General features: G+C 39.6%; 1 protein-coding gene across 6 annotated transcripts in view; it reads right to left on the bottom strand.

Moving 5' to 3' along the window:
- The window catches only part of L3MBTL3 (L3MBTL histone methyl-lysine binding protein 3), a 156,962-nt gene that overhangs the window by 79,204 nt on the left and 51,561 nt on the right, over positions 1-26,197 (bottom strand). For all 6 annotated transcript variants that reach the window (XM_075126735.1, XM_075126731.1, XM_048844597.2 and 3 more), the window contains exons 8-11: positions 22,242-22,346; positions 18,294-18,429; positions 5,804-5,895; positions 3,917-4,068 (exon numbers count right to left, since the gene is read on the bottom strand). In XM_075126735.1, coding sequence (XP_074982836.1) covers positions 3,917-4,068; positions 5,804-5,895; positions 18,294-18,429; positions 22,242-22,346 — 485 coding nt within the window. The remainder of the gene's footprint in view (positions 1-3,916; positions 4,069-5,803; positions 5,896-18,293; positions 18,430-22,241; positions 22,347-26,197) is intronic.

Below are 26,197 nucleotides of genomic sequence, written 5' to 3'. Positions count from 1 at the left end.
GTTTTAGATTACACATTCAGTTTCACTACTGACTTTAACGAGAGCAGTTAAACTAATGTAATAACGTTTGAAAATTCCATCTCCAGGGAAGGAGATGATTAGTTAAGGATTACAGCCTTAAATCACACCAGTTTAAATTTTTCCTTCTACTGACTACTTTGTAAGAGAACAAAACTCTCATGGATCCCATCACAGCCTTTCATTGATCACCAGGAGCACACAGTAGTTTAGGAACACCTCTATTAAGCCATTCAAATTTTCCCCTTTTCCTGTTACCACCACCACCACCTCGATGAGTCACAGCAACCACACTGTCTGCCTTACAGGCCCAAAGCCTGGTTAAAAAAAAAACAACCCACAAACAAATGACCTGGTACCAGTACAATGTGGCTTTCATCTCCAAACTGAATGTTAGAAACAGACCCCAAAAAATGTCAGGAATATGCATTGATTGGTTGCCCTAAAGATAACATATGGACATCTTTCAGTGTTAATGCACTTGGTAGAACAGTCTTACATCACACTTATGACTTTGGTTTTGTGTCACACCCAAGAGATGTTCCAGGTCAGGGCTGGGGCATTGACTCAGTACTGATTCAAAAAGGAGTACTGGATCACCTAATGTGACCAGATAGCAAGTGTAAAAAATCAGGACAGGGGATGGGGTGGGGGGTAATAGGTGCCTATATAATAAAAAGCCCCCAAAATTGGGACTGTCCCTATAAAATTGGAACATCTGGTCACTAGGATCACTAACACCTGTTGCTTAACAGAAATGAGCCCTGGTTGCAACTTGGGAAACTGTTATTTAAAGCTTTGAATCATTAAAATACTCACTATTCTTGGATCGTTGGTCCTCTCGTATAAACTTGTAAAAATATTTAACCCTAATCATTATGTGACTGCATTAGTTGTGAATATTGCATGCATTAATCAGAATTATTTTTCAAATAGAGAAAAGCTATGTTGCTACTTCTTAAAATATGAAGAATATAGCTGCAGAAGTGAAAAATTACAGCTGCTTTATCCTGACATGATAAAGTTTAGCCCCAGCACTTACTGTTCTCATAGAAATACCAAATGTTCTGTCATTTCTAGATAAGAAGGGGGGAAATGGATAGGTTTGCAGAATGCAGAGCAAATTTTACTTTCCTGAACATAAATAATACTCTATTTTGTTCACTTTTCTTTCTCCTAAAAACTAATGCCAATGATTTATTTCATGGGATTTATAGGCCATTGAAATATTATCACCATGTTTTATAGGGCTGTAGTAATGACACTAACTCTAGCTGAGACACTTTCACTTTAAGTTATTAATGTATGTTCAGAAAATATTCAGAAAAAAATACATATGGGCTGAAAGTTAAGCTTATAAAATAGTTTTAGAGCTGATATTTTTTTCTTCTGCTGTTGAGTTTGGTAAAATTACATTCAGCTGTTTTTCATTTATCCAAGAGAGGAAAGAAATGTTTTAGACTTTACAAAAATAAATCTTATTTCCACTTGGATAAGGTACAAAATGGCTGTATTTTTAAAGTCTGAAAAGACCTCATGAGGAATAAAGAGAACTGTTTGACAATAATCTATTGTATGTGTTTCATATGCCATTTTCTCTTATAGATCCTTACCGATTTAGGCATGTTCTAAGGGTGGTGGGTATGTGGAAAGCCCATCACTCTGCAAAAGCCCTATAGTACTCTTCTCTTGTACATTTAAGAACAGGGGCACATCTGTCGAGTGCATGTTTGGATGTGGAGCCAGGTACTTGAGGTATTTCTAAGGCACCTACAATCCTCGTATCTAAACTCGGGACAAAGAGCAGTGAGTACACCCATGAGGTCCAACTTCCAGACTTCCTTTTCTGCCAGTATGTGTCTTTTGATGTTTTTGTTTGTTTTAATCATTCATCTATGTTCTTTCCTTCCTTCTCCCCAGTTCCATGCCAGTTCTAAACACACCAGTAAAAAGGGGAGGGCTACTCGGTCAAGGATTTCTTTTTTTTTTCCCCCTGGTGGATTTTCCTGTGTGATTTTCCATGAGACATTTACACACTTTACAAAAATTCAGTCTTACGTAGCCTCCTTCACATACGTTTTTTTTAGCAGCTTCCCCAGGACCTTTCCGGCCAGACAGGAAAACTGCATAATGATGTCACTAATGGGGCAATATTTCAAATAGGCTCTGGTAAAATCTTACATGCCAAATGAGCATACTCAAAACTGATTTCTTCAATCCTCTATACATTTTTTATTTTAATTTTTCTCACCCTGTCCTATAAAAAGGTACTATAGCTGAATTATAACTATTTGGATGTGAAATCTGGAGATCTTTATTCCTGTGTTTTACAGTAATTTGAGAGCACAACAAAAGAGTTAAAATTCTGAAAAACTTTGTTTTTGCTATTCAGTTGCTCAAAAGACTGGTAGGTGATTTTAATGCTGCTGAGATTTAAAAGTATTGTTAATAGTATGTTATAATTTAAATCTAAATAAATAAATGGCATTTCCCCTTGAAGTTTCAACTTTCTCCAGTCACCTGCTACTTCTCCAGTATCAGAAGACTTCCTAAAAATAATCACTAACCCTAATTCCACATGTCATATCACCTGTGGATGTAACCCATGACTGCTTACTTTGCCTACCTCTGTCTGACCCAAATACTTGCTTGCCACTGTTTCAGTACGTTCATTCTCCTCCAGTTCATTTTTGGCATCAGCAGCTACAATCACAACCTCCATGGGTGCACAGTAAGTATTTTCATCTATTCTCTATTCTTTTCTATATGGGCTCTTGACCCACCACTCAATACCTCAAACAAAATATTTTTTGCCATTTATTTTTAGGTAACGAACAATTCCTTATTTTGACTTCTTATTAATATTATTTCATAGTCCTTAGCCACAACATTACCAGTTTCTCAATGTAAAATGTTAACACAAAGTTGAGGACGGGAGCTACCGCTAGCAATACTAAGACACAGAATATTTCAGTAAGTTTCAGATAATTTTCAAACTTTTGGAAGCTTGTCTGAAAAAAACAGCAAATCCTTTAGGGTTCATTCATCAGTTATATATGTTTCCGTAGCATCCTACTTCTTTATACAGCTTGCTGATTAAGATGCAGATGTAGCAAAAGCAAATATGCATGTTGTAAACTAAAACTGAACTGCATAACAACATTGTATGTCACGCTGGTAATAAAATTACTGTTGGTACATTCAATGAATAATGCAGAATTTTCACACATGCTCATCCTCCAGACCCCCAATATACCTCCACACATTAAAGTTCTGCCAGCAAGAATTTAATAAATCAGGGAAACAAGTTAGTAGCTGCAGTCTGCAAGGTATGCCGGGCCTTAACCCCATTTTATTACTCTGCTAAAGCCTTAGGAAACAAGACTGAAGTTCTGACTACACAACATAACTGTGATGCAGTACGATCAAGAGACAATCATGCCCTTCAACAGATTTTATTAGCAGGGCATATGGGCCAGACCTAGACACACCCTGATGAAATGCAGCTGCTGTTTCAGTCATGGCTACCAGCATGCCCAATACTGATGGTACTGGTATGTCCATGTGCCTATTTCCCAATAAAAAATCCAACATGAAGATGCATTGCAAAATTAAAAGAGAAATTACTTATATCAGATTTAGTTTCACATGCAACACCACCACCCATTTTCCACAATCTTGTGAAAGCTGTGTACATGCAACTTGAACATCTACATTTGATAACCTGGCCCCTAACATTTACTACAGATGTTGAATGGTCTAGAAGACATATTTACAAAAATCTGCTAAAAGCTGATGTGCTGACTACATGCAGAGTACAAAAAGTACCAGGGAAAGATACGGTCTTAACAAATTTCTGATATGACTTATTAAAATATAACAAATACAAAGGTCATACCAATAGTCATAGCTCTCATCCCAGTTATCAAAATGAACCAGGAAACGATTGTCCACCATGTCTGTTACCGTAGCAACACAGATGAATGTAGGATTTTTTTTGTCTACAGCTTCAAGCTTCATTCCCACTCGAAATCCCGATGGAATAACTGTCTGCTCAAACAGAAAGTTTAAATTAAAGGTAAATAACATGCTCTACATCCCAAAACCTCCCCAGAGTCCACAATCAATACATACAAGTCATTTAAAAATTTATCATCATTTAAAAATTTACTAATTAGCTGGCCAACAATGCAGCAACAGCCCAATTAGCTTACATGAAAGATGCTCAAACATAGACACAGACTCTGAGATCATGGTTTGTGAACCAAAAATTTTTGACCATGCTATAAAATTTGTAGACTTTGGTTTTGACTCTGCCTCATCAGACACTACCTCTAACAGCTTTCTCCTAGTCCCATAAAATGATAAAAATTGTATGATGCCAGTTCATGATACAGGCATGATAGCCAAACTGGGTAAAAAGTTGGATAAAAGGAAGATTAAAAACCAGCCAAGAGAAACTGTTGCTTACGCCTAATAAAGATTAAAAGTTATTCCATGTTTTGGTCAATATTCTTAGTCTGAGAAGGAGAGAAGCAGGCTTAAATCCAGTGCTGCCACAAAAGTATAAACAAGCTTATAAAATTTAGGGAGGATTCACGGGAAAATATGCACAAGAATTGAGGCCAGGAGCAGAAGCCAAAGTGGATAGCAGCCGGGGATAGAGAGGAGCTGAGGGGTAGGAGCAGAAGGAGACAGGGAGAGACTGGAAGAGGACAAGGAGCAGAGACAAGGGAACAGGGATGTAGTGGAAGGGCCTGGGGGAGAAAGGTTTGGAGGGGAGCAGGAGTCAGTCAGTGATGGGAGGGGACAGGCAGGATCTGGGGGGATAGAAGCAGCAGGTGGGATGACAGAGGCAGAAGGGTCTATAGCCATTAGAACCACTCCCCTACAGAACCTAGAATTTAACCCATTATTCCTGAGTCTCAACACTCCTTTGTTGTGTGTATCTCATCCCCCTCTAGTGGCAGATCCACACAGATGCTAACAGCCTTCCACTGCTACCAGCTACTCTGTTAACTCAGGTGGAGAGAAAGGATCATCCAGTGGTTAGGGGACTGGCTTAGGATGTGAAGACCCAGGTTCAATTACCTGCTCTATCACAGACTTCTTGTGAGACCTTGGGCAAGTCACTTAACCTCTCTGTGGCTCAGCTCCCCATCTGTGGATAATAATGCTTTTCTCACAGGGGTGTTGTAAGGATTAATACACTGAGAGATTATAAAACATTTGAGGTCTATTGATAAAAAAAGGGTTATATAAGAAATTATTTCATATGATGAAACTTTGGGGTTTTTTTCAGTTTAAAAAATGTAGGAGACACATTTAAAAATGTTAAAAGAATGTGAACATTGCAAAGTCAAATACTCAAAAGTTAGGAAATACCAGATTTAAGGTGGACCATTCATCCTGTGCACAGAATGAGGCGCAGGACCTGTGAAAAAAATAGTGTTTACTCGTACAACTAAGGACCGTAGCAGAATGCATATGCATAAGGGGGCTTAATTAAGGTTAAACAGGCACCCTTACTTCTAGTATTTCCTAACTTTTGAATGCTTGACATTGCAACCTTAAAGTTCTTTTAACACAATTTTTTTATGTTTATTATATTAATTTAATTCATGTGTATTTCAGAGGTGAATTTTAATAAGAATAATCATTTATCAAACCTTAAGGAAAAAATTATTTACAGGATTTCCAAAGTGTCCCGACACTGAAATGATATAAATGAACCGGCTAGCAATGTTCTACAGCAATGAAGACGCAGCAAATGAAGAATACCTACCGTGTTCTGGTTTTCAAACAAAGATTTAGGAGCAGCTTGAGCCTTACATGTTTTAAGATATGAGGGCCAGTTAAATTCTTCTTCTTCATATCCTAAAAGGTTTCCACAAAAGTGAGAGAGAAGAAAATATGCATGAGACACAGGGTTGATTATGGCAATTATAATCTTCCATAAAATTATTTTTTCAGCAATACATTTTTCATCTAGTCCCAAATCATTCAATTCCAGAATTTCACAAATGGAAAAAATTAAAGAATTTAAAATCATTTAAATTTAACATAATATAATAATATTATAAGTATCTTCTATAGTAAAACTTAATATTTGGGGCCTGTTTCTCTGCTACATTACGCCAGTTTTATCCCAACTTAACGCCGATGATTTCAATTATTTCTATTTTTATTTGGCACCTGGTAATTCAGAGAGGAATCGCTAATCCTTCCCTGCTACCAGTTAGCGAAGCTTATTTATCACAATGACCAGCTTTCTTTTTAGTATCTGAACAAAATATTATGATGACCTGTCTATTTTTCCTCCTGATCTGAAGTTGATCGGCTTCTCGTCTTTTTCCAGGACTGAAGTTTTGACTGTTCCCAATCTTCATATAGGAGGAAAGATGGTCTTTTGGCTCAGGCTTTGGATTGGGACTCAGGAGATTTGGGTTCAATTCCTAGTTCTCCCCCAGATTCCATGGGTGACCTGAGGCAAACTTTCTCTGTGCCTCTATTCCCTATAAGCAAAATAGGGATAATACTACCTTCTCCAATCCAGTTCTCTTTTATAACAAGTTTTAAAAGAGAACTGGATAAATTCATGGAGGTTAAATCCATTAATGGCTATTAGCCAGGATGGGTAAGGAATGGTGTCCCTAGCCTCTGTATGTCAGAGGGTGGAGAAGGATGGCAGGAGAGAGATCACTAGATCATTAACAGTTAGGTTCACTCCCTCTGGTGCACCTGGCACTGGCCACAGTCGGTAGACAGGATACTGGGCTGGACGGACCTTTGATCTGACCCAGTATGGCCATTCTTATGTTCTTTCTTCCACAGTGTCTATTTGTATTTTTCTTCCACAGTGTCTATTTGCAGTGTCTATTTGTATCATAAGCTCTTTAGGAGTGGGACTGTCTCTTACTATGTGTATATAAAAAAAAAACCACTTTGGTACAATGAGGCCTGAGTTTTGGTTGAGCCCAGTAGCTGTTACTCTACTACAAATAAATAACAGTACTAACAAAAATGTTTTAAGGAAACAAGCAATTATCAAAACATGAACATTGTACACTGTTTATCAGTACGGATGACCACAATTTTCCCAAGAATGTAGCTATTTTGTTTTGCTTCTGTGTTTCAACAAATATTTCTTAGTATAATTTCCCCCTTTTCACTCTGTTTCTTTTAGAAGAAAATTTACAGAAAATAATGTAGCTCATGGGAAAAGTCTAACTATTCATATTCCTGGTCACTAAAAAAAGGCAACAAAGATTACTAGTATGCATAGTTACAGGTCTTCCTTTGTTTCCCTGTTGTATAGTCATATAAAGCCATTTCAAGATACTGCATAAAAGTCAGGGGGAGTCAATTATTTTCTGTTAACGTCCACATTTCTTGGTTAAGGTATAATTAAGGTCCAGACTTCAAAGACAATAATTAAAAAAAAATAACAATAATGATAACAGGTAAATAAAAAGATTTTGGTGTCTGTTCAAAAGCATCTGGTGGTCGGGATTTGGCCCACAGTCTCCATATTGACTACTCCCGGCATAGATGTTACAGATATATAAACCAAGCTTAACCATACTGTTAATCATTTACCACACAATATATCCCCCTTCTGAGTGCTATTTAAAATATACCAGGAGAAAATAATTGGCTTTAACCTTTTGGGACCCTCTTATTTTGTGAAGCATCATAAGAAAATTATTGAGCAGCCCCTTCTTCCTTTTAGGCCTGCCCTCCCCTCACAGTTTTAAATGTAAATATTAGCTAAAATTAAATTAACTGCAAAAAACAAATATAACTAAGCCCCCTTCTCTGGGTTTGTGACGGTGCTCCACATAAGGCTTTATGGAAATATGCTTATGAATATATATATGACATAACTAGAAAATGTTTTATGCTACATATGCCATATAACATATCTCTGTAAAGGTTACGATCTACTGAATCTATTAAGCCTATTTGTATGCATGTATCATTTTTGTAATCAAAGTTATGAATATTGGCTGTGTACTTGCTTGATTTTTAAGTAACCTTTGTAAAGCATTTGGTCAGCTTCTTGAGAAAGGAATGTGCAAATCAAGAAGCGCTTAAGGGACAATGGATCTTGGAATGCTCCAATCCACATAAGAAGTCTACTTGAGGACGTTCAAGGTAGCATGTGACCCAGGGCTGCTACCTGTAAAAAACGGAGTCATGCATGGACATGTGATTTCCCATGTGACTCCAAAACTCCATCTTGGAGCTGGACTTTGCATAGGAGAGAGGAGGGGGTCTGCACCCACAAGAGAAAGTCTATTTAAACCCCTGGGAGACCTCTCCATTTTGTCTTCAGCTGGCTAAAGAGATAGCTTCTCCACCCCCAAAGATACTGAAAGAAACTGGAACAAAAGACAGTAACGACAGGGGGTGTGAGTGATTGCTGGGCCCAGACTAGAAGGAGACTAGTCTGTAAAAGGAAGCTTACTGGAACTGGTGAGGTTTTTATCTGTATTCAGTTTTATTACTGTACTAGACTTACACTTGCATGTTTTATTTTATTTTGCTTGGTAATTCACTTTGTTCGGTCTGTTACTACTTGGAACCACTTAAATCCTACTTTCTGTATTTAATAAAATCACTTTTTACTTATTAATTAACCCAGAGTATCTATTAATACCGGGGGGGAGGGAGGGGGGTAACAGCTGTGTATCTCTCTCTATCAGTGTTAAAGAGGGTGAACAATTTATGAGTTTACCCTCTATAAGCTTTATTCAGGGTAAAATGGATTTATTTGGGGTTTGGACCCCACTGGGAGTTGGATCTGAGTGTCAAAGACAGGAACATTTCTTAAGCTGGTTTCTGCTAAATCTGCAGCTTTGGGGCATGTGGTTCAGACCCTGAATCTGCATTAGAGCAGACTGGCGTGTCTGGCTCAACAAGACAGGATGCTGGAGTCCCAAGCTGGCGGGGAAAGGAGGGGCAGAAGTAGTCTTGGCACATCAGTTGGCAGCCCCAAGGGGGTTTCTGTGAGCCAACCATCACAGGGTTCATAGGGGCCTCTTGTCTTGAGCAGAAGAGCTGTAGGCGCACTCCTACATGCAAACCAGCTGTACAAATTACCCCTCAGGGGGGCCACAAAAACACAAGACTTTATTTTGCCCACAGTGGGTACTCCATGGTGCTTAATAAATAATGCCACTGCCTTAATCACTTTCCAGTCAACATACACACACAACTCACATCAGTACTACCAGAAAGTGTCCAACTCATTAACTAAAAACTAGACTCCAATATCTTACTATAATACTTATAATACTCTAAAACTTTTCTTCTTTTTACAGGTTTGTTTTCAGCCCTCAGTGATTATTTGAACATTTTTGTTATGTGAATTTTCTTGTTTTTAATCATCTCTTGCAGAAATTGCATTACCAAGTTTGTTTGAAATTACATCATTAGGGCTATTTACTAAATGTATTTTAAATCTGAAAATATATGACATATATTGTTTTACTATAGTCTTTAGAAAGGGTGATAGCATATATGAGACTTAATTTTTAAACACTGTTACCGTAGCTGTTTTCATTTAGGTTGGCTTAGTAACACTGGTTTATTTTGTTTTATAACACAAACATTACACCTTTGCATAATTTAATTTTCACAATAAAGTATCAGAAGGGGGAAATTCTGTCTTCACTGTGAATTTTCATATTAGGCCCCTCCATGCCTGACAGTTTTCAAAATGGCTGTTCCCTGTTGCATTTGCAAAGAGTGAAGATGAATGCAGGTTAAGTTGAACAATAGGAACGGTTTTAAACCCTGGGCACTGCTCTGTCCATGTTCTGAGTTGCTTCCAACCTAACTTCCTGCATTCCCTTTTTTCTTGGTATCCCATCAACAACAATCCCTCCAGTTCCACTGATAATGATGCATCTTCCCAATTTTACAAACATTTTAATATAAACACTGAAAACAAACAGATGCCCAGACTCCTCACCCCATGTTCCTTTAACCAGAGGTGTTGGCATAAGCAACTGGCTGCTCCTGCAAAAGAGCTACACCTAATCCTTGTTTCAATGCATCACACTCAGTGGCTCTCCTGGCTGGTAGTACTTAAGGACAGGGGCATATATTATCACTTGTTACAGCATGTCAAATGTTTGCTGTTGGGGACCTGCCCAATCTCACTCAACATGCTGCCTTCTGAGCTACTGAAGCCAGGTGTGGACAGAACTTAGACAAAAAAAATTATCACTCTTATTGAGTGCTGTAGACCACATTCACATCCACTGGAGATGGCATGTCTTTGCTTGGTCTACTTTCAGGCTCTTTGCGTGAGCAGATGTCCAACGTGTGTCACCTCACACTGATTAACATTTTTTTGTGGGTTTAGGTTTATATTCTTGTCCCTGCATCATTGTAGAAAAGCTTGCAGTTTTTGGTCATGGTCTCATTCAGTTTTTGTATTGTTCCTCCTTTCATCTACAGTGAAGATATCATCTCAAATTATTTTCACTCCAGGCAATCCTTCCAGCACCTGGGGGAGTCTTTTCTGGCACATCTCCTGTGCTGGGCTTATGCCCACTGGCATTCACAGTCAGCTGTAGCAACCAAATGGTGATGCAAAGGTTGTCAGCATGCTGGACATTTTATTCTGACTTTCATAGATTCATAGATATTTAGGTCAAAAGGGACCATTATGATCATCTAGTCTGACCTCCTGCACAAGGCAGGCCACAGAATTTCACCCACCACTCCTACAAAAAAAACCTCACACCTATATCTGTGCTATTGAAGTCCTCAAATTATAGTTTAAAGACTTCAAGGAGCAGAGAATCCTCCAGCAAGTGACCCGTGCCCCATGCTACAGAGGAAGGCGAAAAACCTCCAGGGCCTCTTCCAATCTGCCCTGGAGGAAAATTCCTTCCCGACCCCAAATATGGTAATCAGCTAAACCCTGAGCATATGGGCAAGATTCATCAGCCAGATACTACAGAAAATTCTTTCCTGGGTAACTCGGATCCCACCCCATCTAATATCCCATCACAGGCCATTGGGCCTATTTACCGTGAATATTTAATTACCAAAACCATGTTATCCCATCATACCATCTCCTCCATAAACTTATCAAGTTTAATCTTAAAGCCAGATAGATCTTTTGCCCCCACTGCTTCCCTTGGAAGGCTATTCCAAAACTTCACTCCTCTGATGGTTAGAAACCTTCATCTAATTTCTAGTCTAAATTTCCTGGTGGCCAGTTTATATCCATTTGTTCTTGTGTCCACATTGGTACTGAGCTTAAATAATTCCTCTCCCTCTCCAGTATTTCTCCCTCTGATATATTTATAGAGAGCAATCATATCTCCCCTCAACCTTGTTTTAGTTAGGCTAAATAAGCCAAGCTCCTTGAGTCTCCTTTCATAAGACAAGTTTTCCATTCCTCAGATCATCCTAGTAGCCCTTCTCTGTACCTGTTCCAGTTTGAATTCATCCTTCTTAAACATGGGAGACCACAACTGCACACAGTATTCCAGGTGAGGTCTCACCAGTGCCTTGTATAACGGTACTAAAACCTCCTTATCTCTACTGGAAATACCTCTCCTGATGCATCCCAAGACCGCATTAGCTTTTTTCACAGCCATATCACATTGGCAGCTCATAGTCATCCTATGATCAACCAATACTCCAAGGTCCTTTTCCTCTTCCGTTACTTCTAATTGATGTGTCCCTAGCTTATAACTAAAATTCTTGTTATTAATCCCTAAATGCATAACCTTACATTTCTCACTATTAAATTTCATCCTATTACTATTACTCCAGTTTACAAGGTCATCCAGATCCTCCTGTAGGATATCCCTGTCCTTCTCTAAATTGGCAATACCTCCCAGCTTTGTATCATCCGCAAATTTTATTAGCACACTCCCACTTTTTGTGCCAAGGTCAGTAATAAAAAGATTAAATAAGATTGGTCCCAAAACTGATCCTTGAGGAACTCCACTGGTAACCTCCCTCCAGCCTGACAGTTCACCTTTCAGTAGGACCCGTTGTAGTCTCCCCTTTAACCAATTCCTTATCCACCTTTCAATTTTCCTATTGATCCCCATCTTATCCAATTTAACTAATAATTCTCCATGTGGCACGGTATCAAACGCCTTACTGAAATCTAGGTAAATTAGATCCACTGTGTTTCCTTTGTCTAAAAAATCTGTTACTTTCTCGAAGAAGGAGATCAGGTTGGTTTGGCACGATCTACCTTTTGTAAAACCATGTTGTATTTTGTCCCATTTACCATTGATTTCAATGTCCTTAACTACCTTCTCCTTCAAAATTTTTTCCAAGACCTTGCATACTACAGATGTCAAACTAACAGGCCTATAATTACCCGGATCACTTTTTTTCCCTTTCTTAAAAATAGGAACTATGTTAGCAATTCTCCAATCATACGGTACAATCCCTGAGTTTACAGATTCATTAAAAATTCTTGCTAATGGGCTTGCAATTTCATGTGCCAATTCCTTTAATATTCTTGGATGAAGATTATGTGGGCCCCCCGATTTAGCCCCATTAAGCTGTTTGAGTTTCGCTTCTACCTCAAATATGGTAATGTCTACCTCCATATCCTCATTCCCTTTGTCATGCTACCATTATCCCTAAGATCCTCTTTAGTCTTATTAAAGACTGAGGCAAAGTATTTGTTTAGATATTGGGCCATGCCTAGATTATCCTTGATCTCCACTCCATCCTCCGTGTTTAGCGGTCCCACTTCTTCTTTCTTTGTTTTCTTCTTATTTATATGACTATAGAACCTTTTACTATTGGTTTTAATTCCCTTTGCAAGGTCCAACTCTATTTGACTTTTAGCCTGTTTCACTTTATCCCTACATGTTCTGACCTCAATAAGGTAGCTTTCCTTGCTGATCCCTCCCTTCTTCCACTCCCTGTATGCTTACTGCTTTTTCTTAATCACCTCTCTGAGATGCTTACTCATTCAGCTTGGTCTACAACTCCTGCCTATGAATTTTTTCCCCTTTCTTGGGATGCAGGCTTCCGATAGCTTCTGCAGCTTTGATTTAAAATAATCCCAGGCCTCCTCTACCTTTAGATCTATAAATTCTTCAGTCCAATCCACTTCCCTAACTAATTTCCCTAATTTTTGAAAGTGAGCCCTTTTGAAATCAAAAACCCTAGCTGCAGATTTATTTTTGTTAATCCTTCCGTTCAGTTTGAACTGAATTAGCTCATGATCACTTGAGCCAAGACTATCCCCTACAACCATTTCTTCTATGAGGTCCTCACTACTCACCAAAACCAAATCTAAAATGGCATCCCCTCTAGTTGGTTCAGCAACTACTTGCTGAAGGAATCCATCAGCTCTGGTTACGGGCCTATCTATTCTTCTCAGTAAGGAGTCCCCAATCACACAGACCTGCCTTTTCCTAGTGACGGTGCTATTCTCCAGTCTATCCCCTGTTCCCTCTGGCTGCAAGTTTTTTTCCATTCCTATTCTCCCTTGTAATCCTCTTTAACCCATCCTGTATCCTCCTGGGACTCATATTTGGTGTAATCTCCATTAACTCTTCCCCTTTTCCTACAGGACTTATGTGCCAAAACCTGTTCCTCACATCACAGACTGTAAAGATTCAGTTCTGGAACGTTCTGGCAAGAGGTCATCAACTGTGGCCAGTGGATATGGCGACATTTCAATGCCCTGCTCAGTGGCTTCAGGTCTGTGCAGATGTGTAATTTGCTTGATGGCTTCTTTACTACCATGCTGCTTACTCAGGCTGTTCTGGCCTCTAGAGATGCTCTGAAACCCCTGCTCTGCAGACTTTCAAGTTCCTTGAGCACTCGATTACACAGTGTCACTGGAATTTTCTTTCATGATAAGCACATAGATTCCACTCTGATGCACACATCCTTTGATGTACTCATCTTTGAAAACATCCCCATGTGCTTTTAAAATTGTCTCCATTGTCTGTGGGACTCCCATTTTTGCTTCCTGCATGGCAACTGTAAAATTCTGATGCTGCACCCTGACTAGGTGCATGATTATATGACTGTATTCATCAAGAGGAGATTGCTGTGCTTACTATCCTCCAACACAAACTTTAGTTGGTACCGTCTGTTATTCTTCACATTAGTTACTATGAGATCATATTTTCCTCTGGGCTGCATTATGCTCTCACTGTACATTATTGGCTTGCAACTGCTTTTTGTAATGGTGTGTTAAACTCCAGTTCACCCTGAGGAGTCACACTGCAGGAGGTACCACTATCCAACTGAAATTGCACAAGGCTTTTCCCATTTAACATTGTTCCATTCACAGGAGATTGGTATTGTCCCTTGTTGCTTTCCTGTCCCAACAGCCTGAACCTGATATTCTCTCTGACTCAATGACAGAATCATAAGTCATCACCGTTGTCTGATGTGCCATCCCCTTCATGTACAAGTCTGATTCAATCTTTCTGAGAGCTGCTTCTGCTCTTGCACACACTGCTAAAATAGTTCAACTTACCACATTCCTTGCAATGCTGTCCTAGTGTGGGATATTACTTTACCCACTCACACTGCCTCCCACAGTAAATGCAGCTATGGATATGGAACCATGGCCACTTGCCCAACTTTGCTGTGGTCTCACTTCATGTACTTCTGGCATGTTGTGCCTCCCTAAGGTTTTTACCCTCTCAAAATTTCCACTTGAAAATCTTGTAGTGAGCTGTAGCTCACGAAAGCTTATGCTCGAATAAATTTGTTAGTCTCTAAGGTGCCACAAGTACTCCTTTTCTTTTTTGTATATACTTTGGAATGTTGTAGAACTACACAAATACTGCGAAAATACACAATAAATTGTGGATGAACTATTGGGATAAAATGAAACATCTTCACTGGTCAACCCTCCAAACTATAATTCTACCTCTTATAAACAGAAATTCCTAAATATTCTTTTTGCATGTCTTACATAACAATGGAAATCAGAAAAGGTTCTCAGAGTATATGCATGGGCTCCAGAAAACTCACAGTGTGCTGCCTATGATGAAAAGGCTTAACACTGAAAAAAATCGCAACACCACTTTGGAATCCTTGGGCTAGACAAAATGTTATAAAAGACTGTTTCTTTCACTCTACTTTCTAGGGCCCTGATTCTCAAAAGATGTACACAAATACTTATCCCTGTGCACTGAGATTAGTCCCACAATAGTCAGTAGAACTATTGATGGTATGTAAAATTAAAAATGTCTGTCTGACTCTCTTTACAAGGTCATCAGGGCCTTTGCAAAAATCAAAGTTCTGCCAGATGTAGGAAGAATCTCTAGGATAGTTCCTGCATGTATTAAAAAGAAGTGTTTTTTTAAAATTTTTCTTCCATGTTTGGCATCTGACGGGAAATAGCTATATTGCCAGGTTGATCTGGGTCTCTCTCATTTAATAATTTCCCTGCCATTGCGGTGGCTGTAACACTTTGGTCTAATTTCAGTTGTCGGGTTTAATGTACGGGTGCTGGCTGGTGTTGGCGGTCTGGGATACATAGGAGTGCCGAGTAAAGTGGGCTTTGGGGTATGCTGTTATTATGTCTGCTGCTGCATATTTGTACCTTTAATAAAGTGGAATGAACAGTTTATTCTCAGTCCATGTCAGTCTTTGCAGTGTGCCTTCCATCTCCATGGCAACAAAGACAGCAGGCCACAGGAACCCAACTCCCAGTCTTAAACTCTATGACTATGGCCATCTGAGTCCCAGGAAGTCCTAGAATTAGGACTAGGGCTGTCCAGATGCAGCCAAGATCTGCAAGGTTAGATGCTTTCATTACAGTATGTTTTCTAAAATTTGGATGGAATCCTACAAGGAAGGGTTATAAAAGTGGCTGCAGCAGCTGAAAGTCCAGTTGAAAGGCATAAAAAGAAAACAAGGAAAGGCTGTCTAAGGTATGCAAAAGCATTGACTCAAACTGTGACGAGGCTGTGGACCCAACTGATCTCACATCAGTATAGATCAGGAGTACCTCCGCTGAAGTCAAAAGAATTATGCAGCGGTAAAACTAGTGTGAATGAGACCATAATCAAGCCTAACGTGGATCTTTCACCTCAGGAAAAAAAGGGGGTCTTTTGTCTGGGTCTATTCATATTCCAGAAAGGGGTTATAGTACTTTTTTGTATTATGAGAACTACTGTCACTGACATACAGAGAGACCCTACAATGCAACAGCAGTAACAACCTTCAGCTCCTTTAGAAACGTGCACTACATTTACACCATCACATGGAATGGTGCAGGTTCAATTTCATGTCACGTTCCTTTGCTACGAGAGCCAGCAGAGGCTATCAGTGCTATTGAAGCAGCATATTCAGCTCCCTTGTGAATGGGGAATAATTACCTGCTCCACAGCATCACCTTAAGCTAAGTTTAGCCTAGCAACTGCTGTGAATTAGGGCAAACTCTTACAGGGAAGTAAGAGCATATCAGAATTAGTTAACAGTCTTATTCAGGAGAAGGTTTGGAAAGGAGTGAACTCATCTGGCCAGGAAGAGAAGAGATCCAGAGGACCATATGACAGGAAGTGAAACAATCCTAGGGTGGAATGAAACAAGCCAGCCCAAGGGAAGAGCCCAGAATGTATTTGCTAGCTCTGGAGAGGAATGCAGTAGCACAATCCTGTTATCCCAAAGACCTGGGATGTCTTGGGGACAGCAGAACCACACTGCACTATATATTGATGAACCTCTTCTAATAGACATGGTTATGCAGAGGGGTATTAATGATAGGCTGCAGTTTCCCCCAGTTAAAAGGAGGTTTAGCCACCACATGAGGCCTTAAGAGCCTTGCAAAAATAATTTTAAAAAATCATTTCATGTTACATCAATATAAAAACCAACAAAAAATACCTGAACAAATTTTCCCCACAAATGACTTTTATGACTTTTCAGGAAAAATATGACTCAGAGGATGAGATCTTGTATAGTAGGTCTCCTCCAGCAGCAGTATTTGATGACTAAGAAATGAATAAGCCTCCAAAACCAGGGATTTATAAGGGACAAGCTGACAAAACCTCACCACTGAGTACACACAGTATTTGAAAAACTGGATATGTAACTACCTATTCATTCAGCACATGAAATCCATAACTCCAAGAGGATAGCGGCAGGGAGGAATGGCTTTTGGGAAATATTTTAAATAGTTTAAATAAATAACCTATTTTACATAAGCTAACTATTCAGGGCTACATTACAACCAAAGAGCATAGAAGTTGCATTGTTGGAAGGCAGTGTGGCATGTGGCTGAACCAGGGAAGTGTTTGAAGGCATTCTGCCTTGTGAGGATACATGGCTAGCCTACACCTCCCACATTAAAATAATTAGATATTTAAAATCAAAATAAGTAAGCAAACATATAAGGCACATTTTCAACCAGTCCACATCACTCAGATAAAACAGTGCATGTTGTTATTTTACAGCCTGATACCTTTATCCTTTATTTCTCCCACAGAGATCTGTCACCTCTCGTTGTCTTTGTCTCAAACTCTCTCCTCGGGGCAGGGACACAATCTTTATCTGTCTGTACAGCTCCATATACGCTGACGGTGATTTATAAATGACAAAATAATAATGGCCAGCCATGGGGCATATTTAGAGGACCCATAGTTGGCCTTCAGCCCTCATTTTGGGCAACCCATTGTATGTTATTGAAGGGCTTACAAGTTCAAGGCCTTTATAGTGTACAAGGCACTAAAGACACTAATATTCCATAGCAGCCTATGTATTTTGCTTTTATTTTGGGGCTAGTTTGGTCTCTTCATGCTCCCATCATGTTCTCTTTGAATAACTATTCTGATCATTTTGCTTTTTAGTGTCTCTCATAGTTTTATACAAAAGCACATTCTTTCCTTCCCCTTTGCCTCTTTGTTCTTTCATCTAGCTCCACAGGATCCATTAATGCTTTGCATTTACCTTTCTTCCACCTTTTCACAATGACAGCTATCAGCTCACGAAGCTAATTATCTACAGTCATAAGATGAAGCAAAAGAGAAGTGAACAGGTGGACTGCCCTTATTGTATTGTGATTTGGAATACAAATCAAGACATTTCAACAAAAAAGCAGTTGTGCACTGTACTGGCGATTCACAATACCATCGTATAACATGTTAGATACCCCCAAACAACTGAATAAAAGAAAGAAAGATTTCATGCCAGAAACTTATCAAGATGAAGGAAAATACTGCTGCCAAAGAAAGCTCAGCATTACATAGATAGCAACTGTCTGAAAGATAAAGCAAATCTTTAAGTTGAAAGTTAGACAATACCTTTTGGTGGGTGAAGTTTGTGACCTGTTTTCTCGCACCATCCAGCTGGATGAATGTCTGAAGAATCAGCATTCACCCAGAAGTCGTAACAATCCAAGTAGTCATCAAAATGGAGTCGTATCCTGTAGCCTAAAACCTAAAAACAGTTTGCAAAGTGCACAACTTAGTAAAAGTACACTTGAGCATATTAGTCTCTGTACTACAATATATTCAATGTGCATTCAACCAACTTTTTATTTTTGTTCATGCCAATAATATAAAAACAATGCAGCTTAATAAAGGGAACAACAAAAAGCAAGGCTGCAATAGATCTGAGCACCTCTCTGATGAAAACTGCTGTGTAAATGCTAATAATAAATAATAATAATATTATTATTCAGAGTACGAGTGGCACTTAACATAGTGCTAAAAGAAATCAGAAACCTGAGAGGTGTGTCCAGAATACCTCTTTTGGAGGATAGGTCATTATAACAAGGAGATAATGAGAATCATTATGTAAGAAGTGTAAATGTGAAAGGGGAGATCCCAAAGGACCCTATTCCACAATAAAAAAAGTCACCTTAATGCCTAAGAGTGAAAGAGGAATTGCATCTCCTCTTCACTGCTAAAGTCTCCTGGGTGCTAAATGTCCCTACCATTTCCCACACTTTTCTGGGTGCCAAATGCCACTACTATCCTATAACCAGTTGTCAAAGCATCCAGCTTCCCCAGGATATCTTGTACAAGGCAGTCTATTTGTCAAAAGACAAACCAAGCATTTGCTGCTACTGGCTTTTATTATTCATAATAATGGCACCTGCCACCTTTGCATCCAATCACTTCTGTAAGGGAAGGGCAGGGAGTTCATAGCCAAGGCCTATAGCTCTTACCCTGGTTCTGATCCACACAAAAACACTTACGCCATTGAGTGGTGGTAGGGCTGAGAGTTTTCCTGCTGATTTCTCTTTGGCCATGAGAGGGAGCTGCCATTCAAAGTCACAAAGCAGATCTGTTACAAACGCAGCTCTCTAGAGAATAGCTTGGGATACAGGAGGACGAGAGCTCGCAACATTGCCTGCGCTGGTATATACCACCCCACTCCTGTGAACAGATGGGAGCTGAGGAAGACAGGCGGTAGCCAACACGTAACATGTATGCAGGATGATATGCCTACCTAACACCTGCAGCCAGTGTGTGTTGCACATTGTAGGGAGAGTGGTCACTTTGGATAAGCTATTACCAGCAGGAGAGTGAGTTTGTGTGTGTGTGTTTTGGGGGGGGGGGGTGAGAGAACCTGGATTTGTGCTAGAAATGGCCCATCTTGATTTTCATACACATTGTAAGGAGAGTGGTCACTTTGGATAAGCTATTACCAGCAGGAGAGTGAGTTTGTGTGTGTGGTTTTTGGAAAAAAAGGGGGGGGGGGTGAGAAAACCTGGATTTGTGCTGGAAATGGCCCACCTTGATTACCATACACATTGTAAAGAGAGGTTTCAGAGTACAGCCGTGTTAGTCTGTATTCAAAAAAAGAAAGGGAGTACTTGTGGCACCTTGGAGACAGGCCAGTTTGTTTGGGCGTGGGCTTTCGTGAGCTGCAGCTCACTTCATCCGATGAGGTGAGCTGTGGCTCATGAGGGCTTGTGCTCGGGTGGATTGGTTGGTCTCTGGGGTGCCACAAGTACTCCTTTTCTTATTGTAAAGAGAGTGGTCACTTTGGATGGGCTATTACCAGCAGGAGAGTGAGTTTGTTTGTGGGGGGGGGACGGGGGGGAGAAAACCTGGATTTGTGCTGGAAATGGCCCAACTTCATTATCATACACATTGTAAGGAGAGTGATCACTTTAGATAAGCTATTACTTGCAGGAGAGTGGGGTGGGAGGAGGTATTGTTTCATGGTCTCTGTGTATATAATGTCTTCTGCAGTTTCCACAGTATGCATCCGATGAAGTGAGCTGTAGCTCACGAAAGCTTATACTCAAATAAATTGGTTAGTCTCTAAGGTGCCACAAGTCCTCCTTTTCCTTCTCTTTTTGCGAATACAGACTAACACGGCTGTTACTCTGAAACCTGTCATTGAGAATTTAGGGGTGGTTTCAAATAGATCAAATTTAGTATCAAAATAAGCAACAAAAAGGAATTCATGTACTCTTTGCACTATTCTTTTTCATATTTAATTTACTTAAACCTGCCATAACTTAAATGTAACTCAAACTGAAAGAATTTTCAGTTTGCCACATTAGAATTTCACAGAACCCAGTGCACTTTGCCACAGAATTCAGGTCCAGCTTACTACAGAGTACTTAAGGCCTTGGTTACACTGATCTTTCAAGTCAGCATGTACAGCAGAAGACATGTCAGAAATAGATATTTCCAAAAGGAGGATATGATTAGAGGCTGTGGAGGGGCTCAGAAATGAGGGGGTAGGAAAAGAACTAAACTAAACTAGGACTATGGAAATATAATCACAGTGGTACAAAATAATGATGGTACACAAGAATGAATATCAGGTGTTCCTGTTTCCCCATTCCCTAACTTAAGATATTTAAAAAAAAAAAAAAAGAGAGAGAGAGAGAGATGAAGATATAACTCTGTCTCTCTCAATTACACAATTAAAATCCATGGAACTATTCACAGGGTTAGATACTACCCAATGTAAGTAAAGGTGGCAAAATTAAACCTGTAGTGTAAAATTAGCCTGTGGAACTTGTAGCTACAGGTCAATAAAATAGAAAAATGATTACCGTATATACACATTCAGAAGCTGAATTTTTTTAGTAAGAAAGGGAAGCACCAGAGAAAGGGGTTGGCTTATGAACGGGTATAGAGAAAGGGGTTGGCTTATGAACGGGTACAGAGAGAGGGACAGGTGGGACACAGCCCCTCCCCCCAACAGAGGGAGCAAGGAGAGGCAGCACAGCCAGCAGAGCCAGAAGGGAAGAGGTGGGGCCAGAGTCTCTCTGCTTCTGTCCACGCGGCTCTCCCCCCAGCCTCCGAAGCGGCTGCAGTTCCGGGGCTGACAGGCTGCGGCCGCGCCGCCCGGCCTGCCGGAGAAGCTCCAGCCAGGCCAGAGACATCCTCCCTTGGCCCTCCCCAGATAAGGTGGGAAGGGATGGGGAGAGTATGGGGGTCCCGGGTTAGGGGAGGGGTATTGTGGGGGGTGCTCACAAGAGTTACGCCCCTGACCCCCAGCTTCTCCCCCACAAAAAATTTCCCCACCAGTTGCTGTCCTGGCCCATCAAGGTAAGCAGCTGGCAGACCGGGACACTTTGTTTACTTAGGTTTACCTCTGTGCATGCGGACGCTCGTGGTAAACAAACCATCTCGGCCTCCAGCAGCTTATCCTGATGGCCCGGGAGCCAAAGTTTGCTGACCCCTGAATTATAGGGTCGGCTTATGAATGGGTCATAAAAATTTTTTTACTTATCCATCTTGGGATGGGGGTGGGGGGGGAGGGTGGCGGGCTTATAAACAAACTGGCTTATGATCGAGTATATACGGTAGATAATGTTATGAATGAGCATAGCATCTGTAGTTAGAATAAAAATTCAAGGGCTATGAATTTTCATGCATCTTTATGTTCTTTATATTTTCTCTTTTAAATATAGATTTCTCCAAAATTAAAGAAGTGTACAGATACTTATGTATCACCATAACACTATAATATTATGTATATGTATTCATATCCATGAACATGTGTAATTTCCTTGATATTTAGATATTGTTTTTAATATGATTTTTGTACAAGTTAATAAAATTTTATTCATTAGGAAAAAATATTCCCTATGGCATAGCATTAGGCAATTAAAAGCCTAACAGTAGTTAACACCTTCCTCTGAAGAATCTGTCACTGACTATTACTGCTAAATGCAGCACTAAACAGACCACTGTTCCAGTACAGTATTTATTGTATTCTTAATATACTTCTATTCTCAGCCTCACACTTCATTCAGGTACAGTTCTGGTGCTTACCTCAGCCACAGTGAGAATGCAGTACATTGACTGGTGTTCAGGATCCACTCCTTCCAGTTTCATTCCTACTTTGAATCCATTTTTGCCATATGGGAAGGACTGATACTGGAATAAACAAAAACAGTTTCAATATTTCAAAAGAAATACTTCCAAAGAAAGTTAAAACACTTGTGTAGTGCAAAACACGATTATTATTACTTATCTTTATGCAGGCACCTACTCAAAATGAAGTCTCACAAGTAAGTACATTTGGGTAAATTTCAAGCTTTTAAAATCATATGACAGAAAACAGAACTCAGCGAACCATGGAAAAACTGGCTGACAGTGCAGTCATTAAAGACTTTAAAATGCAGAAAAAAATCTGTTAGGAGGAGCTACCAGGAAAGCCACCTCAGAACAGTAGAAAATGCTGTGTTTCATCAACTTTTTAAATAACTTTCTAATTAAAAAAAAACACAGTACTGTAAGTTTAATTACTTATTTTGTACAGTGACACCCTCTTGGCAATCACCATTCATGGGATGATCAGATAAAATACTCTGAAGTGCCTTTTAGTCTCTACATTTCAGACCCTCAAAGATGAGTCACAAAGCAGATACAGAACAGCCTTCATATATAAAGATGGCCTCTCACATGGTAACATTCCCTTTGCTGTGTACAGTAGAGAGAAATATTGGGCTCTGACTAGCCTCTTTTTCCAGGAGGATTCTGGCAATCAATAGAGGACTGGGAACATGAGATCACATGAGGATGAAGACTAAGCTGCAGCCTTCAAAAAAAGGGAAGAGGGCAGAAAGGACGTCTTAGGGAGTCAGGTACCGGCTTCCTGTTATATATCTTGACTCTGTGCTCCAGACAAAGTTAGAACTCAAAGTCATCAGTCCTTAATACTTTAATATAAAGAAAAAAAGCAGAAAAAATGTTAATGAAATAAAGCAAGAGAGTGAAACTCTGACAACACCACCTTTTGTAAACTATTAAGATTTTAAGCTACTCAGGTAAGTAAAGTATTTCTTTTGCACTCAGTGCTGTATGACACCTAATCAGTGGGCAACAAAAAATTAAAAAGTGGGAAAGGGTTTTAACATTTTTAAAATTAGGGTCATGCCCCGACAATATTCCTTCCTACAATGGGTTAAGACATAAGTATTTCTACTCGAGTCGGAATTTACACCTTGCAACTCCAGTGTAGCTCTGATCAAGCGAGCATGCTACAAACAGAAGAGCAGCCACCACAGCATGAGGAGCTAGCTGCCCAAATACATAGGTAGGATCTCAGATGGGATCATACTCGTGGCATCCAGCCCACCCCGCTGCTCGCACAACTGTGGCTCCACTTCTATCTTTAATGCGCTAGCTCTATCTAGTGTGAGTACATCTCCTTGAGATGGAAATGACATTTTGTGCGCCAGCATAGACATATGCCATGACTGTAATTAATTGCAAAGCAGGAAAGTGTACAATCAAAAATATTTTATTATTGCTTGATAGCTCATCTTTAACCACATTCTGTTTTTTAATCTCACGATGTACCATTAAAGCTTCATTAAAAATTGTCATAGAAACTAATAATCAATGCCCAAATCATTCCTCTAGTAAACACAGGCCTTTTCCATTAAAAGATATAACGTATGATCAGGTCATACACTTTTCTTAAGATTCAGAAAGAAGATTTTAAAAGAATATATTACATGCTGTATGTACTGATAAATAAAAGATATGCTTTAATGACAGGGTTGCAGCACGATACACCCATGTGCCCAAAATCTTAGAAGTAGGGAAATAAGAGGAGGAAATATTAGTGCATTCCTTTCCACCTTCATACTGCCTACAACACGGTATTCAATAACACTCTTCAGTGCTCCATAAAGATCTCCCTTCCATCTCTAACAGACACCCAAAAGCAATACATACAACATAAGTTTGATGAAGCTGGGGAAACACAAAACCTTAAGAGTGATCTCACATGCTTTTATATTAGTTATATCAACATAACAGTACATCTGACGGTCATACATTTCATGCATTTGGGAAGTTATTTTGCCTTAATCACCACTGAGGTCACTGTCCAGGTTTTGCGTTAAAGTGCAAATTTCACGTAGATGGGGTACATACTGCTTTTTGGTACCTCTTGGAAGTGGCTTTTTTTTTTTAAATCATCAGATTTAATTTTGGTAAGTTTATCTTAGCGCACATATTTGCCACTATGACTAAGAGTTACCAGCAGGACAGTGGGGTGGGAGGAGGTATTGTTTCATATTCTCTGTGTGTATATAAAGTCTGCTGCAGTTTCCACGGTAAACATCTGATGAAGTGAGCTGTAGCTCACGAAAGCTCATGCTCAAATAAATTGGTTAGTCTCTAAGGTGCCACAAGTACTCCTTTTCTTTTTACGAAATACTCAATAAGCAAACAATCCTGATGTATAACTGACATTCTAGGAAATAGCATGTAAGCGGTACCAACATGCTCAAAAGACAGGCCCCAGAGGGTAAGTCTACACTGGAGCTGGGAGCCTCCCAGCCTGAGTAGACAAATACACACTAGCAGGGCTTGAGCAAGTTCAATAAAAATAGCAATGAGGACGTTCCAGCTCAGGCAGAAGTTCAGGCTCTGAAGCCCACCTGTCCCTCCAGACTTCAGAGTCCAAACTCCAGCCCAATACCCCTACTAGTGAGAGTCTGTCTACCCAGGCTGGGAGGATTGCTCCTAGCTGCAGTGTAGACATACCCAGAATGGCTTAGATTTCTTGCAAAGGGGGAAGAAAGACGAGAGATTCCCTTCCTCAAATAATTCACCAAACACCAATTTTTCCATAGTTATTATAAACTTTCCAAAAATTTCAAATTGCACAGCCAATACATCAAAAATTCTGTAGTTAGCCAAGCATTATAATCCATTTTTTGTGTTACTAAAACTCCAAGTCACAAGATATTCACCATTCTTACCACTATCAAATTGAAACTCTCACAACCTTAACTATGGGTCAGCTCCTGTTGCACCACAATAACAGCTAAAGTTTAAAATGTTATGCAAGATTGTAATTATATCATAGATCACCTAAGATACAATTGCATTGGGCTTACTATATTTACCTTTGCACAAACATTTAAAGATTTTTTTTTTTGGCAAAAGGAGGCCAGCATACGGAATGAAAAGAATATGGAGGTTCAGGCGGTAGAAACCCTGTTTTGACAATCCCATATGATGTGAGAAGGAATAAAAAGAGAAAAACAGAAGTGGGATCATAATACAGGAGAGTTAAAAGTATAAAATAAAAGAGTCAGTTATTTCATTTTACCAGAGCAACTGCTATTTGTTCAAGTCAGAGCTTAGAAAAAATATCTACAGAAAAGCTGATTAAAGTATTGAGAACAGTAGGATATTCTGTCTTTCCCTAACCATATGTAGGAACAAAATATTGCAGGGGCACAACCGTTTTTTCTCTCTCACACACACACACATGCAGTTCCTGTCCCAAAAGAGCTTATAGTTTAAGTATAAGAAAAGTGCCAAGAGGTGGATGCAAAAAACAGAGAGGGTAGTACAAGGTAACAGTCAGACAATGATGATTAGAATAAGCAGCAGTAATCACAGTATACCAGCTGCCTAGACATTTTCAAGTGTTTTGCAAGCACCACAACCAAAGGTGAGTTTTAAGGAGGGATCTGAAGGAGGACAATATACAGGCTTTGTGGATTTTTATTGGGAACTCCCTTCCATGCAAAAACGTATGCCAAAAAAAAGCACTAAGTTGTTTGATGGGAAACTAGACAGATGGGTGACAAAGGTTAGCATAGTTGGCAAAGGAGAAGCAGAAGTTGATATTTTGGCACCCAACAAGATGATAGGTAGGACAGGATTAAGCCATGTTGTGTTTGATACAGTGAAAAAGGAGGAGTCACTGAGGGTTGCAAAGTCAGAGCAACAAGCCAGGAAGATGTTCTTTGTAACAG

This window comes from Caretta caretta, chromosome 3, assembly GCF_965140235.1.
Source record: "Caretta caretta isolate rCarCar2 chromosome 3, rCarCar1.hap1, whole genome shotgun sequence".
NCBI classification, from domain to species: domain Eukaryota; kingdom Metazoa; phylum Chordata; order Testudines; family Cheloniidae; genus Caretta; species Caretta caretta.
Note: the sequence above shows the minus strand (reverse complement) of the source record. Positions and strands in the feature narration are given on the sequence as shown.